General features: G+C 41.2%; 1 protein-coding gene across 1 annotated transcript in view; it reads left to right on the forward strand.

Moving 5' to 3' along the window:
* Window positions 1-16,731, forward strand: part of ipo11 (importin 11) — a 168,155-nt gene that overhangs the window by 27,774 nt on the left and 123,650 nt on the right. Inside the window, exons 6-7 of the mRNA XM_010892441.3 lie at window positions 4,752-4,884; window positions 5,134-5,192. Of these exons, the coding sequence (XP_010890743.1) occupies window positions 4,752-4,884; window positions 5,134-5,192 (192 nt within the window). The remainder of the gene's footprint in view (window positions 1-4,751; window positions 4,885-5,133; window positions 5,193-16,731) is intronic.

The raw sequence follows: 16,731 nt of genomic DNA on the forward strand, positions 1-16,731 counted from the left end.
TTTTCTCAGATTATTATTATTTTTTTTTTACCACATCCGTTACTCACAAAGAAAATGGTTCCCCGGGGTAATACAGTAGCATTAGAAAGACTGATTGGTGACAGTAATAATCCCAGAGACATGCCCTACACCCCTAATTACTCCTAGATTAATAACTGTCTGAATTAATCATCTTAATGGAATCAATGTTAGAGTTGAGAGAATTACAGCAGAAAATGTCAGCTTGGACGAATCTTAAATGACTTTGTCATATCATCCTTTTTATAGATCATTTATAGACACCTCACTGGATGCGTACATTTCTATTGACAATTAGCCTACTCCAGCTTTAAGCCTGGGTTATCCTTCTCTTCCTCTTTCATGCGTTTTTGTACACTGCTAAAAACACGTAATCATCACCGTATAACACCAAGTCAAACTTCAAGCATACTGTGGATCAGTGTCACCTGTTTTGGTGCAAATGAAAGTGGTAACAGATTCACTGGCGAGGCAACAGCAAGACAACCTCCAAAAAGGGAATGGTTTTTCAAGTGGTGGCCACAGACAGTTGCTCTCTCCTTTAGGGATGTCACGATACCAGAATCTAGTTGTCGATACCAATACCAGGGAAGTTCCACAATTCTCGATACCCAGTTCTATGTTCTATACCAAGGTAAAAATCTAAACAATAAATCCCATGTACTTCAACATACTTGACCCATGCATATGAAATCAACTGCCCTATCCAATTTCCTTGCTTCATATGAGTTTTTGTCGTATTTTCTGTGCCTCTGAAAAGCTTCTGATATACAGTAGTTGGCTGTGTATGTTTGTTTACTTTGCTCCTGCCTCTCCTGGTCGACGTCCTCTGGCTGATACTGCGATAGGAAAATTCTGAAATGATCCGGTATAGCTCAATAACTGTATGAAAACAGCAGGGGCTACACACACACACCTCTCAGAGTGCAAGCAGTAGTTTACATTTACTGACATAGTGACAGACCATTAGTCCTGAAATATTTATTTAAAATGCTAATGTTATATTTTGATGACAGATGACATACTGAACGATAAGGATGGTAGCCTACTATTACGAGCTATTACATTACGCTAGCCTTTAGCGTTTAGCTATTGCAAACGCCGTGCTAGCTGGCTCAAAAAATATAATGGTAACGTGTATTTCAGGATAAGGATAATCCTTTGGATTGTGAATGTAACGTGAATTGAAACTCACTCACCTTTAATTCTTTATATAGATTTGGATGTCTGTCTTTGAGGTGCTTTGCCAAGTTGGAAGTGTTTCGTCCTTCAGTCTCGAAATTTTGGAGACACCGTTTGCATACTGGTTTTTGCGAATGTTTTACTCCCCGATCCTCCGCCGCGAACGCAAAGTACTTCCATACATGACTCTTACTGTTTTTCTTTTCAACGTTTAGAGGCGGAGCTGCTGCTACGCTTGCCGCCATCTTTCATGTGTTGGATCCCTGGTACATACAGTACTGTACAAAAACGAGTACCGTCATGTTTTCAGAATTTCAGGATCGACTTGGTACCGAAGTATTGGTTCTGGTGACATCCCTACTCTCCTTATCCTTCCTGACTGATTTGGTGTTTTGCTAGTTTCCTTGTCACTACTGGTAGCATGAGGCGGTGCCTGCAACCCATTCAGGTTGCACGGGCAGTCCAGCCCCTCCAGGATGGCACATCCATACGTGCTGTTGCAAGAAGGTTTGCTGTGTCTCCCAATACAGTCTCAAGAGCATGGAGGAGATAGCCGGAGAGGGGCTGTTACACGAGAAGATCTGGACAGGGCTGTAGAAGGGCAACTCGGCAGCAATGCCGGTATCTGCTCCTTTGGGCGAGGAGGAAGAGGGGCCCTGCCAGAGCCCTACAAAATTACTTGCTGGCTGCTGGTGTGCGTTGTAGAATTGTATGAATGTGTGCTTGCTCTGTCTAGATGACAACAGAACATCCTTTTCTCCGTACACAGGAAGTCACGTTCAGTCATCCGGGCTAAACGTCCTCTAGTGGGACCTGTGCTCACAGCACCTCGATTGGCATTCGCAAGAGAACACCATAATTGGCAGGTCTGCTATAGTCTTTACAGATGAGAGCAGGTTCACACTGAGCACGTAACAAGCATGAAAGAGTCTAGTGATGCCATGATGAACATTATGCTGCCTGTGATATCATCCAGCATTACTGGTTTGGCTGTGGGTCAGTGATGGTCTGGGGAGGCATATCCTTGGAGGGTTGCACAGACCTCCACGTGGTACACTGACTGCTGTTACTGGGATGGAACCCATCGTCAGACCTTACACTGGTGGAGTGGGCCCTGGGTTCCTCCTTGTGCGGGACAATGCCTGGCCTCATCTGGCCAGAGTGTGTAGGTGAAGGCATTGATGCCATTGACTGGCCCCCACATTCCTCAGACCAGAGTCCTATTGAGAACCTCAGGGACGTTATGTATTGGGGATTTGACACCGCCAAGTAGCTCCACAGACTGTCCAGGAGCTCACTGATTCCCTGATTCAGGTCTGGGAGGAGATCCCCCAGGACACCATCTGCCGTCTCATCAGGAGCATGCCCAGATGTTGTTGGGAGTGCATACAGGCAGATGGGGGGCCATACACACTACTGAGTCACATTACAAGTTGCCGTGCTGAAATTCACACAAGTTGGAACAGCCTGTGATTTTCGGGGTGAGTTTGAATCCAGCCCTTAGTTGGTTGGTGATTTTGGTTTCCATTGACCACTGTTACTTCCTTATTCTCAACCAATTACACAATGCACAGTAAAGATTTTGATCTTTAATACATTTTGTTAATCGAGACCCGATGTGTGATTTAAGTGTTCCCCTAATTTTTTTGCGCTGTGTATTTTCCCTCACCCCAAAATAACTAACTCAGATGTTTAAAATAGACCATTAGTTAGCATGTGTGTGCCGTTGCCCAGATTTTAGTGGTCTGATTGAATACACACATTAGGGACAGGTGGGTTGAAGAGATGCATATGTTTGTCTGTTTGTGTCCACAGAATCGACTGAGGGGATTGAGGAGGGAGGTGAAGAGAGGCCTTATAAAGTATTAAAAGCTTTTATCTCTGCCAGTGTTTGAATAATGAGGCTATTTACCTTCAGAGGAGAGCAGGATTGGTCTGCTTTCATATCAAATTCTTTTTTTATTTGGAAGGCGGCCTACATTCATTTAAATTCATGGTTGACAGACCCCCAAGTCGTCCTCTCCATCCATCCTAATTTCTCCAATAATCCTCAATTTTTCCTCTCCTTTGCTCCCTAAAGACCTTTCCTCTTCACTAATTTATTCCTCTAACCATTTTATCTCTCTTAAACCGCTCCCATGTTTCTCTAAGCGGACTATCACACCTGTCCCTCTCGATCGCTCTGATCCTCTGAAGACCCTTTTGTGCATGTTGTGACTATCTGACAGGAAGGAGAAATAAGCATGGCGTGTGACACGAGTCTCTGGATAGATGAGAACAGAAGCGCACACGCAAGCACACATGAGCATACTCACCGCGATTAACTACTGTCTGGATGGAGCCTTGTTGAGGGCTTTGATATGCCATATCTTGTTGCTTGGAAACAAAACGGGGGGGATGAGAAGGACTAAATTACATTCAGACGTCTTATTAATGTGATCCGAAAAAAAAAGAATGGGACCTGCTCTATGGATTACTCAGTGATCTGGGAATGGGAAACTCTTGCTAGCGCCACAATTGTGTTTATGTAAGCAACCATCAAAGCCTACGCAGAGTTCTTAAAGTTCTGTTTGAACTTTGAGTTTACGTCTTTTTGATTTCCCCTTCCTTATTCCCCCTCTTATGGGTTACCCACGAGGAAAGACAAAGGGCTTAGTCTCTGATGAATTCTTCAAAAGCCCTTCTGGGTTTCATCAGTGAAACCTTCTATGTATATTTAGTGTGACAGCATCAAAGTGGTGCTCTGATGTTGATGTGTTGAGTTGGTGTTTACTCTGGTGTGTTCAGTTCAGTCCCTGTAAGCGTGTTGGACCATGGAGTTGCTTTGACTGTGCCAGAGTCTCTTTGCGTTTGACTGCGCTGTGTTGTTTGCTTTGTGCGACACTTGATTCCGAGACACTGAAGTTAGTTCTGTGTTCGTGTTTTCCTAATGAATTATCACTCTGTGACCCCCTTGACGGTTTGCACTGGTAAGTGAACATAGAAAGGCAATTCAGTTATTTGGAGCTGTGGATTTAGTGTTGTCATGAAGGTTTGGGATTGGATCGTTACCATAGAGGTTTGGTAATGTTGGTTTCTGTAGCTGTGTTAATGCTTGAATTACTAGATTAGTACCACTGCTTCATCCTACAGACATTTACATACATCTACATCCTTTCTTTGGTTTTCTGTGGCGTCATCTAACATTGTTTTTTTCCCTTCCTGTTCTCACATGAGTGTGAGAGAGGATTTAGTTATTATGACTTTTTTATTAGACTATAATGTCATTACAGTGCAATATTACCCATCTTCCTGAAGGGCATCTCTTCAGTGTGTAAGAATCAACTGGAGTGGACCTTCTTTTGGCAGTATAATATGCCAAGTCACAAAATAGGACATTATGGAACTACTCTAAAGGGTGATTTAGAAATGTGCAGACTTTGTCTATTACCTCCCAGATTGTCTCCATTACAATAAAATGTCTCAGAGATATTGGAAGTTTAATCTTAACTCTGACAAGAGTCTTATCTTTGTTTTCTGTGTGTGTGTGTGTGTGTATGTGTGTGTTTCAGCTGGCTTCAGGCATCTACAGCTTTGCCTGCTCCCTGTGGAGCCACCACACAGATTGCTTCCTCCAGCAAGTCGTAGCTGGAGAGCAGGCCCAAGCCCTCGGCTCACTGGAGAGGACACTACTTTCACTGAAAGGTAGCTGGAAACACACGCACTTTTCTGTTGGACTTCTTTCTGTAGTGTTTGGTTTAGAGCCATCTTGAAGTGCATACTCGTGTTTAAGGGGACCTTTAGATATTGTTAGAAATCAGCATTGTTAATGCTCTAATTCCACAATATGATCATACTGTGTTATCCCCAAAGGGCTGTGAGTTGGGTGGATCAGTGGATAAGTTGATGGGACATTTGAACTGCGCCAAAACGTTGTCCTCTTTTCCCTCCCAGTTCTTCGGAAGCTGACGGTGCATGGATTCCAGGAGCCACAACAGAATGTGGAGGTGATGGTGAGTGTGGAAAACCAGGCGGAAGTTCTGTAGGAAAGACGGTAATTGGAGCTGCTGTTAGGGCCAGATCCTGTCAGATTGTACCTTCCTTAGAAGAGCATGCTCCTCCTGTCGGATGCGCCCTCCAACTCACCCGCTTCAGAGTAGCTGAGGTTTAGATTGCATTGCCTGAGAGCGGTCATCTATCAGACTAGGCCCCTCACAGAAAAAATGTCAATTCCTATGAACGTCCTGGAACAGTTAATTCAATTTAGAGTAAATCGGCCAGTGAAATGATTAAAGCGTGGGCACTTGTGCTCCTTTGGATGGACGTAAGGCTGTTGCTCTAATGGAAGAGCTTGATCCAAGTGCTCTGGTCATTTGAACTCCACTCCGACTCTCCTGTCCTTCATATCGGAGGCGGCTGGCAATTGAACCGTGCACTTGTTCACTGATGAGGAGAAAGTCAAAGAAACACAGACTTTAAAGAGGACCAGGAAGGATTGGGGATGAGGCGTGCTGATTGGGTATGAGTCATCTGTCAAGTGATAATTTGAGCCACTTCCTCTCCCTTCTCCTTATCGGTTTAAAGTTGCTTATATTTCCTAAAGCACAGCCAGTGGTCCTTTCTCAACCTCGTGCCCAGTACGCCGTCTCCGGCGTGTATATCCCCTAAATAAACCCTCAGTGAGTATACCGGAGACGTCAGATGAAATTGCTGTTGCTTGTTGCCTCATTATTGCGCGAGGACTCCACGGGGAGAGTGTCCTCACTGAATCAGGTTTTAATTAGTTCTCTTTCAGGCACGGCCCCTGCCGGAATGCTTTCATAGATGATTGATTGAATGCACTGTTGTAGGCGGAGCTTCACGCGTGTTGGCGCACACACTTGACCCCCCCACACACACACATAATTGACTTGCTGAATGACTATTTCCGTTTAGAGTGGTCTTTGGGGATGTGCATGTGTCTGGGGATCCATCGGTTTGGTCAAACTTCAGGTCAGCTAAGTCACTGGCACCCTTTCATAGCCCTCTAAAACAGACGTGTGCATGGCATCTGAATAAGAAGCTTATGTATGTTCGTTGTATTTGTGAATCTCTGTTGACAGTTTTATGAATACATTTGAATTGTAGATGTAACCTTTGACTTATGCATTCAGTTGCTTATGACCTATGCCCCCCCCCCCAAAAAAATAACTGTCTATTATTTGAGGATAGTGATCATATGAAGCCATGTATTATCACATAGTTATTTGGCTCCTTTTTAAATTATAACAGAAATCTCCAAAATGGCCCTGATCAAAAGTTTACATACCCTTGAATGTTTGGCCTTGTTACAGACACACAAGGTGACACACACAGGGGAAAATGGCAATTAAAGGTGAATTTCCCACACCTGTGGCTTTTTAAATTGCAATTAGTGTCTGTGTATAAATAGTAAATGAGCTTGTTCGCTCTCACGTGCATGCTCTGAGCAGGCTGGATACTGAGCCATGTGGAGAGGAAAAGAACAGTCAAAAGACCTGCGTAACAATGTATTGGAACTTTATAAAGATGGAAACGGATATAAAAAGATATACAATGCCTTGCAAATGCCAGTCAGTACTGTTCAATCACTTATTAAAAGGTGGACAATTCGGGGATAACTTGATACCAAGCAAAGGTCATGTACACCAAGTCAAAACTGACAGAAGAATGGTTTGGGATACAAAGGAAAACCCACAGATAACCTCTGGGGAAATACAGGCTGCTCTGGAAAAAGACGGTGGAGCACAATACGACGATAATGGAACCGAAATGAGCTGCATGGTCGAGTTGCCAGAAGAAGCCTTTACTGCACCAATGCCACAAAAAAGCCTGATTACAATATGCCCGGCAACAGCTTGACCGCCTCACAGCTTCTGGCACACTGTAATTTGGAGTGACGAGACCAAAATAGAGCTTTATGGTCACAACCATAAGCACTATGTTCAGAGAGGCGTCAACAAGGCCTATAGTGAACGGAGTACCATCCATGCTGTGAAGCATGGTGGTGGCTCACTGATGTTTTGGTGGTGTGTGAGCTCAAGTCATGGGGAATCTTGTGAAAATGCATGGCAAGATGAATGCAGCATGTTATCAGAAAATCCTGGCAGACAATGTTTTATTATTTTGCACTAAAGCTGCACATGTGACGCTCTTGGACTTTCCAGCACAAAAATTACCCTAAGCACAAGGCCACGTCGAACCTCCAGTGGTTACAGCAGTAAAAGCTGAAGGTTCTGGAGTGGCCATCACAGTCTCCTGACCTTAATATCATTGAGCCACCCTGGGGAGATCTCAAACGTGGGCATCTCCTGTGCCCAGCCCTCTTCAGATTACCCCGCAGATGTTCAATTGGATTATATATCACAGTGAAAGTAGAAAAAGTTCTGACATGATTTATCTTTGTTTCGTTCTTTTACATCACAAAAACCTGCCATTTGTGTAGACTTTTAATATCCACTGTATATAATCTGTGTCTCACTTCCTCACTGTCTGTCCCGGGTTCCTCAGTTCTGTCACTCTCTTTGTCTGTGTGAGTCTGGTGCTGACTAAACACTGCAAGCTCCCAGCATGCACCTCTTCCGCACCCCCACTTTCCCCAGAGCCACCTCAGGTGCTTATTTTTATAAATGAGACCAAGGTCTGGTCTGTTTTCCCACCCCTGGTAAAAGAAATGGTAGGGTTTTTGATACTGGTTATGAATGATTAGTCTCCTACAGCAATGACCCCAAATTACACTAGTCACGCCTCACGTTACGTTTAGGGAAACTAAGCTCTCAGTGTATCTAATTAATGATTTATAAAGGCCTGTTCTTTGTGTCATTATGGCGCCATTGACAAGTTGTTCTATGACTGACGGTCACAAGGTTGGGCTGGCGGGACCATTTACACATTAAATAGACATCAAGACAAATGAGTTAATCATTTAAAAATGGAGAAGAGAAAATTGGTCAATTTTAATATTTAATGGGTTGATGCATAGGCCTATATGCTAGGGTCAGGGTACTTAGCCAAACACTGATGCCGTTTTAATTTGGCATGCAATATATTAAACTCATGCTCACACCTGCAACATTTCTTTTCAAATGTAACTGATTTTGTCCTGTTTAATGTTCGGTATTGTTTTTACTTACCAAATTAACATTGTGAAAGGCATAGGACATTGTATTTGTAGTCATAAAACTCAAAACAATGATGGTGTTTCAAATGCTTTTGGAATGTCTAATCATATGAACAAAATGGTATCTATTTTTCTATCCTTTTAGATAATTTACTTAATACTTCATAAATCAAATGTCACTCGTTCTGTGCTACTTTTTGTAAAATAATGTCTCCCGTTTTCTTTTGTAAATAAGTGTATGTAATTGTAAGAAGTGTTCATTCTTTTGGTTATGCACTCATGGGCACCCAAATAAAAGCAATTATCCATGACCTTATTATCCTCAAATAAGATTAATATTTATTTAAGAAATAATAAGAAATCATTATTTTTCTCTTAATTCAGCCCGCTTTAGTATGTACTCTTGCTTTGCCCTGCTATACAAACTACTTTAGTGTACCTATCTGATAATTAAGTGTTGTTTAATTGTCTCTTTATATCAATGTCATCACTAGCCAGTTTTATAATCCAAAATCAGTACATTGTAAAACCTGTTGTTTCACGTGGTCATTGACCGCAGTTCCCCACATTCTCCAGGTTATACCTGTTAGCATGCCTGTTTGGGGCCATATGTAAGATTGACTGTACTCCTAGCATATATACAAGCATATAAATGACCAGAAGACAGCAGTTAATATTTTAATATTTTAACTGTTCCAGGGGGCAATATACAGAAATCAAGAGTATTCAGGATTTTATCTAATGACTACTGTCAGTCTCAAACCTGTTCATCATGCAGAATTTGCTTTGCAATAATCAACCACACCACAGAGTATAAGTGTGTAGCTACCTGGAAGTTAAATACATTTATCAATATCATTGTTTTATCCAAAGAAATTGAATGTGAACGAACAACTAGGTAGTTTGATGGACGGATTCTGTTGGAAGTCTGATCTGGAACCAATACCCGTAGATTCTCCTGCCTATTGGGTGCTGAGGTCTCTGGTGCTCAAGCTGTGAGGTCTCAGACACAGTTGAAGGGTATTTAAACTACGGTAGTTATACAGAACACAATTTAATTTTAGAAAACTGTAACAACATGTAAATGCTATGTTTGATTGACACAAGCAATGAGTTAAGGCCCTAGTACATCTCTGTCACATGGCGCAATTAACTAATTCTCTTGCCCAGTCAACAGTGTGGTGTGCTTGCATCCCTTTAATATTTCACTTTAAAAACAAGAGGGGGAAGGCAACAATATTATCCTGGAACAAAGGGAGTTGCAGACATCTCCCCAATCACAGTACACAAAGTAAGAAGCTGGGAAATAATGTGTACCAACTGCCAGAATCCCCCCTGTCAAAACACAACCCCACCGAAAGGATGCAAAATGAGCTAATCCCTTTCCAAATGGTGACCATGCGCACAATATCAAGTAGAAGTTTGAGTTAACCCTTAGTCTTGCGGTGAGACACTTTGTCCTGGAAGGCGTATTGGCTCACTGGTAATGTTGTCTACCTGGAAATAGCATGACACTCCATCAAATAACAATTACAATTACATTTAACAATGTTATCCTTTAGCAGTGCTTTCAACTGTCTTGTAGTAACCAAGACAAAAAGTGCTCCACATTACCTCATGAGGTGGTGTTCGACAGTTGCCATTTACACCAGTTTATACTGTAAATAAATGTACACATCTGGCATCAAGTCACGTTCATCTAAATAAAACAATTGTAGTGTAGAAACACTCTAGCTTTGGTTCATGCCAATGCACTGTTTGGAGACAGTTCACACAGGGACATGAAGGCTTTCATTTGTTGTAATAGTTTGTCTTTTTATTCAAATCATAACATTTGCAGTGACTGCTACAAAATGAATAAAAAACAAACAAAAACACTGTCTTTTTGCTGCCTAAGATGACTACGTACTGATTAGATGCTGACAGTTCACTGTTTCATCTGTAAACTAGCTAGCTATTCATCGGTGTTGACTGCCCCTGACTTATCAGGCAGTGCTAGCTGCTAGCTTTTTCGAACAGGCTTTTTCGAAAGCACTCCTGTACATTGGTTTGATTTAATTTAATTTGAAGCTATACCTTTGAAGGTATTCCTGTGGGAGTTATACATTTCAGTAGGACTGCAGCTATCGATTATTTTAATAATTGATTATTCTATGCATAAAATGCTTCATTATTCAAATAAACAAACCATAAACTACAGTAGTGGGTGCTGGCATCTCGGATAACTGGTGATGTAACAGAAAATCAACTTATTACATTTGTGTGCTACATAAAAACATGTTCCCTCTACTCTACAAAACATCGAATTTAACGTTGCAAGGTTTACTGTACAACAGAAATGCCTACTGCAAGCAAATCAAACAAACTCATATCCCAAGGCTTGCTTGTAATTTGGCAGATGTAAAACTGTAATTATTTGTCATGTCATTGTGACAGTAAATGGTGAACTAGCTTTCAGATAACTCTACACAATCCCCTGCCTCACACTTCCTCTCTCTCTCTCTCTCACTCATTCACTCATTCACTCACTCTCTCACACACACACACACACTCACAGATAACCTTTGTGCTTAACACAACTGCTGAACCTCACCCATAATGCCTACATTTAACCTTAATCCTAACTCAATCGTAATCCTAAACCTTATTCTAACCAAAATTCTAAACTAACCCTAAACTTCACCCCAATGCAGATAAAGGTTCTTGCTTGAAGTCCTTATTTTGCAAGAATATATTGTTTTGCTATCGCTGGTAGTCCTTACTCAGATAGTCAAACATGAACATCACACACACACACTCAAACACACACTCAAACACACAGCCACACCCACACGTGTCAACTTTCGCCCAAAAGTTTTAGCACCAAAATTTCAACCCACCAAGAAGTATATCATTATATTGATTAGGCTGTATACTGATTTTATTTTAAATCTACTGTGTGAGTAGCATACTTGTTGTCTGTTCCTTCTGTGCTTTTCAAAGCATGACTTAATGTTGGTTGCTTTACAAAAACATTCTTATGGAGAACAAACAGAAAATTGATGGCTTTTGGCTGACGACATGTGGTCTTCAGTGTAGCTGTTCTGTTTAGGTCAGGGTCTGTGAGACTATGAAATGAATTCCAATGGCCTGGTGTTTGTAGGTGGACTGCTGGCTGATTTACACCTAATATGCCAGGTGAGGTGGACTATGCTCTCAGTCTAATATGAATTTGGCTTCATGCTCTGAATACTGAAATATTCCGGCGTATGTTTATGGATGTATTCCTCTTCAGATCTACACAATTCATATGGGTGGCCTATTTTGGGATCAACCATTAGATATTGATGAAAATTATGGGGCAGTTATTGGACTTTTTTCAAGTATATATTTTTTAGATACACAGAGACCCAAATGCCCTTCTGTACCGGGATCCTTTCATATCAAATGCTTAAGCAATGTGAATGTGCCCATGGCAAAAGCCAATTCTGACATAGCTGACATTGCATCTTATGGTTATCATCATTTTTTTTTTATGTTTTGGCTGCTCTGCGCAGGCTCCCTGCTGTTTCCTGTCTCAGAGATGTTTCAAGTACGATGCATGAGATCATGTTGTTGGGTAACAATAAAGTGACCAACTGACAGCCAAAGCTTTAGTCTATGGATTTTACTAGTTGAATGTCTGGGATAATAGTCACGATCAAATAATGTAACTTAGCATTGGGACTTTTGTTTTGTGTATTATTGAAATTTATGACAGCTTTAAATGCTACTTACTAGGGCTGGGCGATTTTGCCTAAAAAAAAAATCTTTGATTTTTTAAAGAAAAATTCGAGTTTCGATTCGATTTCCGTTTTTTTTTTTAAATGCACTTAAATGACTGCAGACATCAGATATAGTGTCAAAAGTGCAACTTTATTGCTATGATTGTCCTCAAGAGTTAAAATGCGTAGAATCCCAAAACAAAAAGTAAATGAGGCTCTGTCATTCAACAATTTCAAGCTTTAACCCAGGTTTAAGCAAAAGTGCAACAACTTCACAGTAGCTTACATTTTCTGTTCAAGACATTTTGTAACATATAACATTACAATTAAAAAAAATAGTGGCGAAATACTTGCGACTGGGGACAACGTACCTCGCATCTAATATTTTTAGCATGTGATTAAAGCCTCGCTTTTCGACAGAATAAATTGGCAGCATGTCTGTGGCAATATAAAACGTGATCGCCTCTGTAATCGCTTTCCATCGCGTTCCGTTCTTATCATAAGGCACACAGTTTGTAAAGCTCTCAGGAAGTGTAGTTTGCTTTTTAGCAGGTGTGCTAGAGGAGCCGTTTTCGCTATGGAGCCGGCTGCACTTCTCCCATTCTTCGCGATGTTTATTCCTCAGGTGCTGGAAAAGATTTGTTGTACTGCTGCTTCCAGTAGCAACAGCCTTGAAACATATTTTGCAGCAAGGCTTCGTCTGTGTTTTGTCTGCTGCATCAAAACCAAACCAGTTCCAAATTACGGAGTTTCCTGTGCCTTTCTTTGGAAGTAGTTCTCTGCTAGTACTACACGCTGCCATGTTGTTTTGATTGTGTGTTACGCGCTTCTTTTAGTATCTATGGTAACGCACAAGGACGAAACGCGGAAAAGTCCGAAAAAACTATTGTGGCAAAAAACTCGTTTGCAAAATAAAAATCTTTTTACACTACAAAATCGATAAATCGATTAAATCGATTTATTGCCCGGCCCTACTACTTACTGTTGGAGCATTCTATTCAACAGTATGTTCATACTTTAGAGATTTGACATTTTAATATTTACATTTTCCATCAGCCTTTGTGCCATAGGTATCCACATAGCAATTAATTGGGTGCAGTTTGTAAATTGCTTCCTTTTGGAGGTGACTGTCACCTTGGCCTGACTTGGAAATAATTAACTTGATGACATTAATTAGGATGCCAATCGCTGTTGAACAGGTCAGATGGACCTGCTCTGATAGCCGGAATTAATGATTATGACTAATGAAACCTTGGACTTTTCAATACAGTAACAGTGATTTAGATTATGCCTAGGAGATGTTCTTAATGTAACTACTGTAATAACGAGTAATATAACGCAGTATTACTGATTACAATTTTTTTCTCGTTACTGCATTGTATATGTTATAGTCGCTGTGCTTAAACGTATCAATCATGTGCGTGCATATTTAGGAACAAAAAACTTCTCGATTTTTCTCAAAGGTGTTTATGCGAGTGTGAATGCTTTGGAGCGAGATTGGTAAATTATATTGACCTTTTTAGGGTGGAAGTGCTCTTATTTCATTTATATAGCCGTTTGATGTAAACTGTGTCCTGGCATGAAACACTTCTCCACTGGCATTAACGCAACCTTGAACCTCTCTGGAAACCTCCAAAAGAAACCCGCCACGACAACAGTCTTAGCACCCCTAGGCCTTGCGTGCTGCCGAAGGTGATCTTGGGCCTCTCTCAGCCAGACAAGTACTTTAATCTGTCAGGGGGAAAGGCTGTCTCCCAGGATGAGCTGAACCTGCTTATTCTGTAGCTATGCATGTACAGTGGAGGAAATGCAGTCCCTATCCACAGGAGACTCTCCCTCTTTCCGACAGATTGGCTAATCCGCAAAATACCGATGATTGATAGGCAATAGTGGTCCATACGATTGGAAAACGTTTGCGAGTCATCTGGCTAAAGCATACACTGTCATGGAATATGTCATTATGTCAGTCTTGACATAATGTGGACCCTAACTGTGGAACTGGGCATCTTGCAAGGGGAGGAGAACTGCTTCTATGTTACTCTGCTACCAACACAGTCTTTCTCGAATGACAGCAGGCCTACCCGCATCGGGTACCTGTTGGACGACTGTGTTTCTAGCTTTATTCTAAATGCCCTGTGATTTTAGCCTTGTAACCTCTGCGTCGTGGCAATGAATATGCTATATGTTAAAATAGACTGAAGCCTATATCGAAAATATAGCCTGAGCTATTAATGCAAACAAAAATATTGAATAGCGGTTTGGCTTAGAACAAATTAATGCAAACAGAACAAAACAATCGTAATACAGGTAATATGGATTATTTAGCTTTAATAAAAGTGTTACGCAACACCAGAACAACACCTTATTTAAATTTCATATTGCAGGCAATTAACATTCGATTTGCATCTATCTTGGAAAGCAAAGAGGCTTAGCTAGCTGCTGTCACACTACCAAAGTTTAAGCTGCTTTTGTTTCGAGCGGAGGGAAGGAGGGACATGGTAAGGGGACTGCTGTCTGCGGGGTATAGATTTTTTTGTTTAATTAATGACATTAACTGAAGCACTTGTTTTGGGGCACTATTTGTTAACCTAAATCCTTTATTTTAGAAAGGAGATTCTTAGTTGGACTCGTTCTGGTCCTTGCTTGATGCCAATGTTTAAAGAGTTAAGTGGTAATACGACTTTTCCAGGGCACGCAGCGTTTCAGGTTTAATGCAAAGTAATCTAAAAGTAAAGTAACTAATTACATTCCCCAGGGAGTAATCATTATAGTAGTTACTTTTTATAAGAGTAAAGTGTATGTAATAAATTACCTTTTGTGAGTAACGACCTCAACACTCAACATCAATATCTGAAAATCAAAACTCTTATGACAAGGCCAACATGATGTACATGCCATTTCTAAAAAGCACAAAATATTTTATAACAGGGTGATGCTTTGTTTTCTATTCAAATAATATGTATGATTCTGTACAAAAAATGATTATTATTATTATATTTGACCAAAAATATTCTTTGCAGATACTGTTTCCCTCTTATTTTCACATAAGAGTTAAATATAAAATGGCACTTTTCTGATACTGGCACTCGCATTCTAGACAACAGCGTACAAATACAATGTGCTACACAATTACCCCGATCAACCATAACATTATGACCACCTGCCTAATGTTGTGTAGGTTCCCCTTTTGCTGCCAAAACAGCCCTGACTTGTGGAGGTATGGACTCCCCTAGACCTCTGAAGGTGTGCTGTGGTATCTGGCACCAAGACATTTGCAGCAGATCCTTTAAGTCATGTAAGTTGTGAGTTGGGGCCTCCATGAATCGGACCTGTTTGTTCAGCACATCCCACAGATGCTCGATTGGATTGAGATTTGGGGAATTTAGAGGCCATGTCAACACCTTGAACTTGTTGTTGTGTTCCTCAAACCATTCCTGAACCATTTTTGCTTTGTGGCAAGGCGCATTATCCTGCTGAAAGAGGCCAGTGCCATCAGGGAATACCGTTGCCATGAAAGGGTGCACATGGTCTGCCACCTTACCACCTATCTGCACTCAGGTAGGTGGTACGTGTCAAAGTAACATCCACATGAATGGCAGGACCCAGCAGAACATTGCCCAAAGCATCACACTGCCTCCGCCAGCTTGCCTCCTTCCCATAGTGCATCCTGGTGCCATGTGTTCTCCAGGTAAGTGATGCACACGCACCCGGCCATCCACGTGATGTAAACGTGATTCAACAGACCAGGCCACCTTCTTCCATTGCTCTGTAGTCCAGTTTTGATGCTCGCGTGCCCATTGAAGGCGCTTTCGTTAGTGGGCACAATGTTCACTTGCTGCCTAATATATCCCACCCACTGACAGGTGCCATGATAACGAGATTTACAATGTTATCCACTTCATCTCTCAGTGGTCATAATGTTATGTCTGATCGGTGTATATAACTGCAGGTAGGTGCATGTCTATTTTTGTCAACGGGCAGCGATACGTCAGTCATCCCTTGTACACTTTCACTACCCTCTGAAGTATTTCATTTAATTTCTAGTCTAATAAACTGCATGCTTTCCCAAATCGTAGTGGAAGAACTAAGGAGCATAATCATTTTGTGAGTCCAAGTTGTCTTCGTATTATGATGGCTATTTGGTCAAAATGTTCACATTAAGGCAGTTCATCTGCAATTTTTGTCAGATATAATTTAGCACATCAGAGGAGATGCCATAATGTTGAACACATTTTCCATCAACGTTAATAATATTTTAGTCTTGCGTCCTGTTTTCAACATGGCTGTCAAGATTGATCAAAATGATATGCAACATCACTTTGATAAGAACTTGGATGGGAACTTGCTTATTGTTTTGCCCCTTTAGAGGAATTTAATTGTCACATCACTTTTTATCCCCAGTATACATTTACTTTTCACTTCTCTGAGTTTCAAACCAAACACTTCCTAAAGTTAGCATCTCCAAGGAGTTGCTAGTCTGCTAGCGCTCTCATCCCTTTTACACTAACAAAATACAGCAATATACTTGCCTCTATGTTTCTCCCCACTCTCTGTCTCCCAACATTCTTGGTATTGTTGTTACCTGTTCACACAGCCTAAGGCCTGATAATAATTTGATCAGTTTTGTAGGAAGTCATACACACCATGCCTCGGCGAGGAGGAAGGAAAACT

The sequence above is a fragment of the Esox lucius genome, chromosome 13, assembly GCF_011004845.1.
Source record: "Esox lucius isolate fEsoLuc1 chromosome 13, fEsoLuc1.pri, whole genome shotgun sequence".
In the NCBI taxonomy this organism is placed as follows: domain Eukaryota; kingdom Metazoa; phylum Chordata; class Actinopteri; order Esociformes; family Esocidae; genus Esox; species Esox lucius.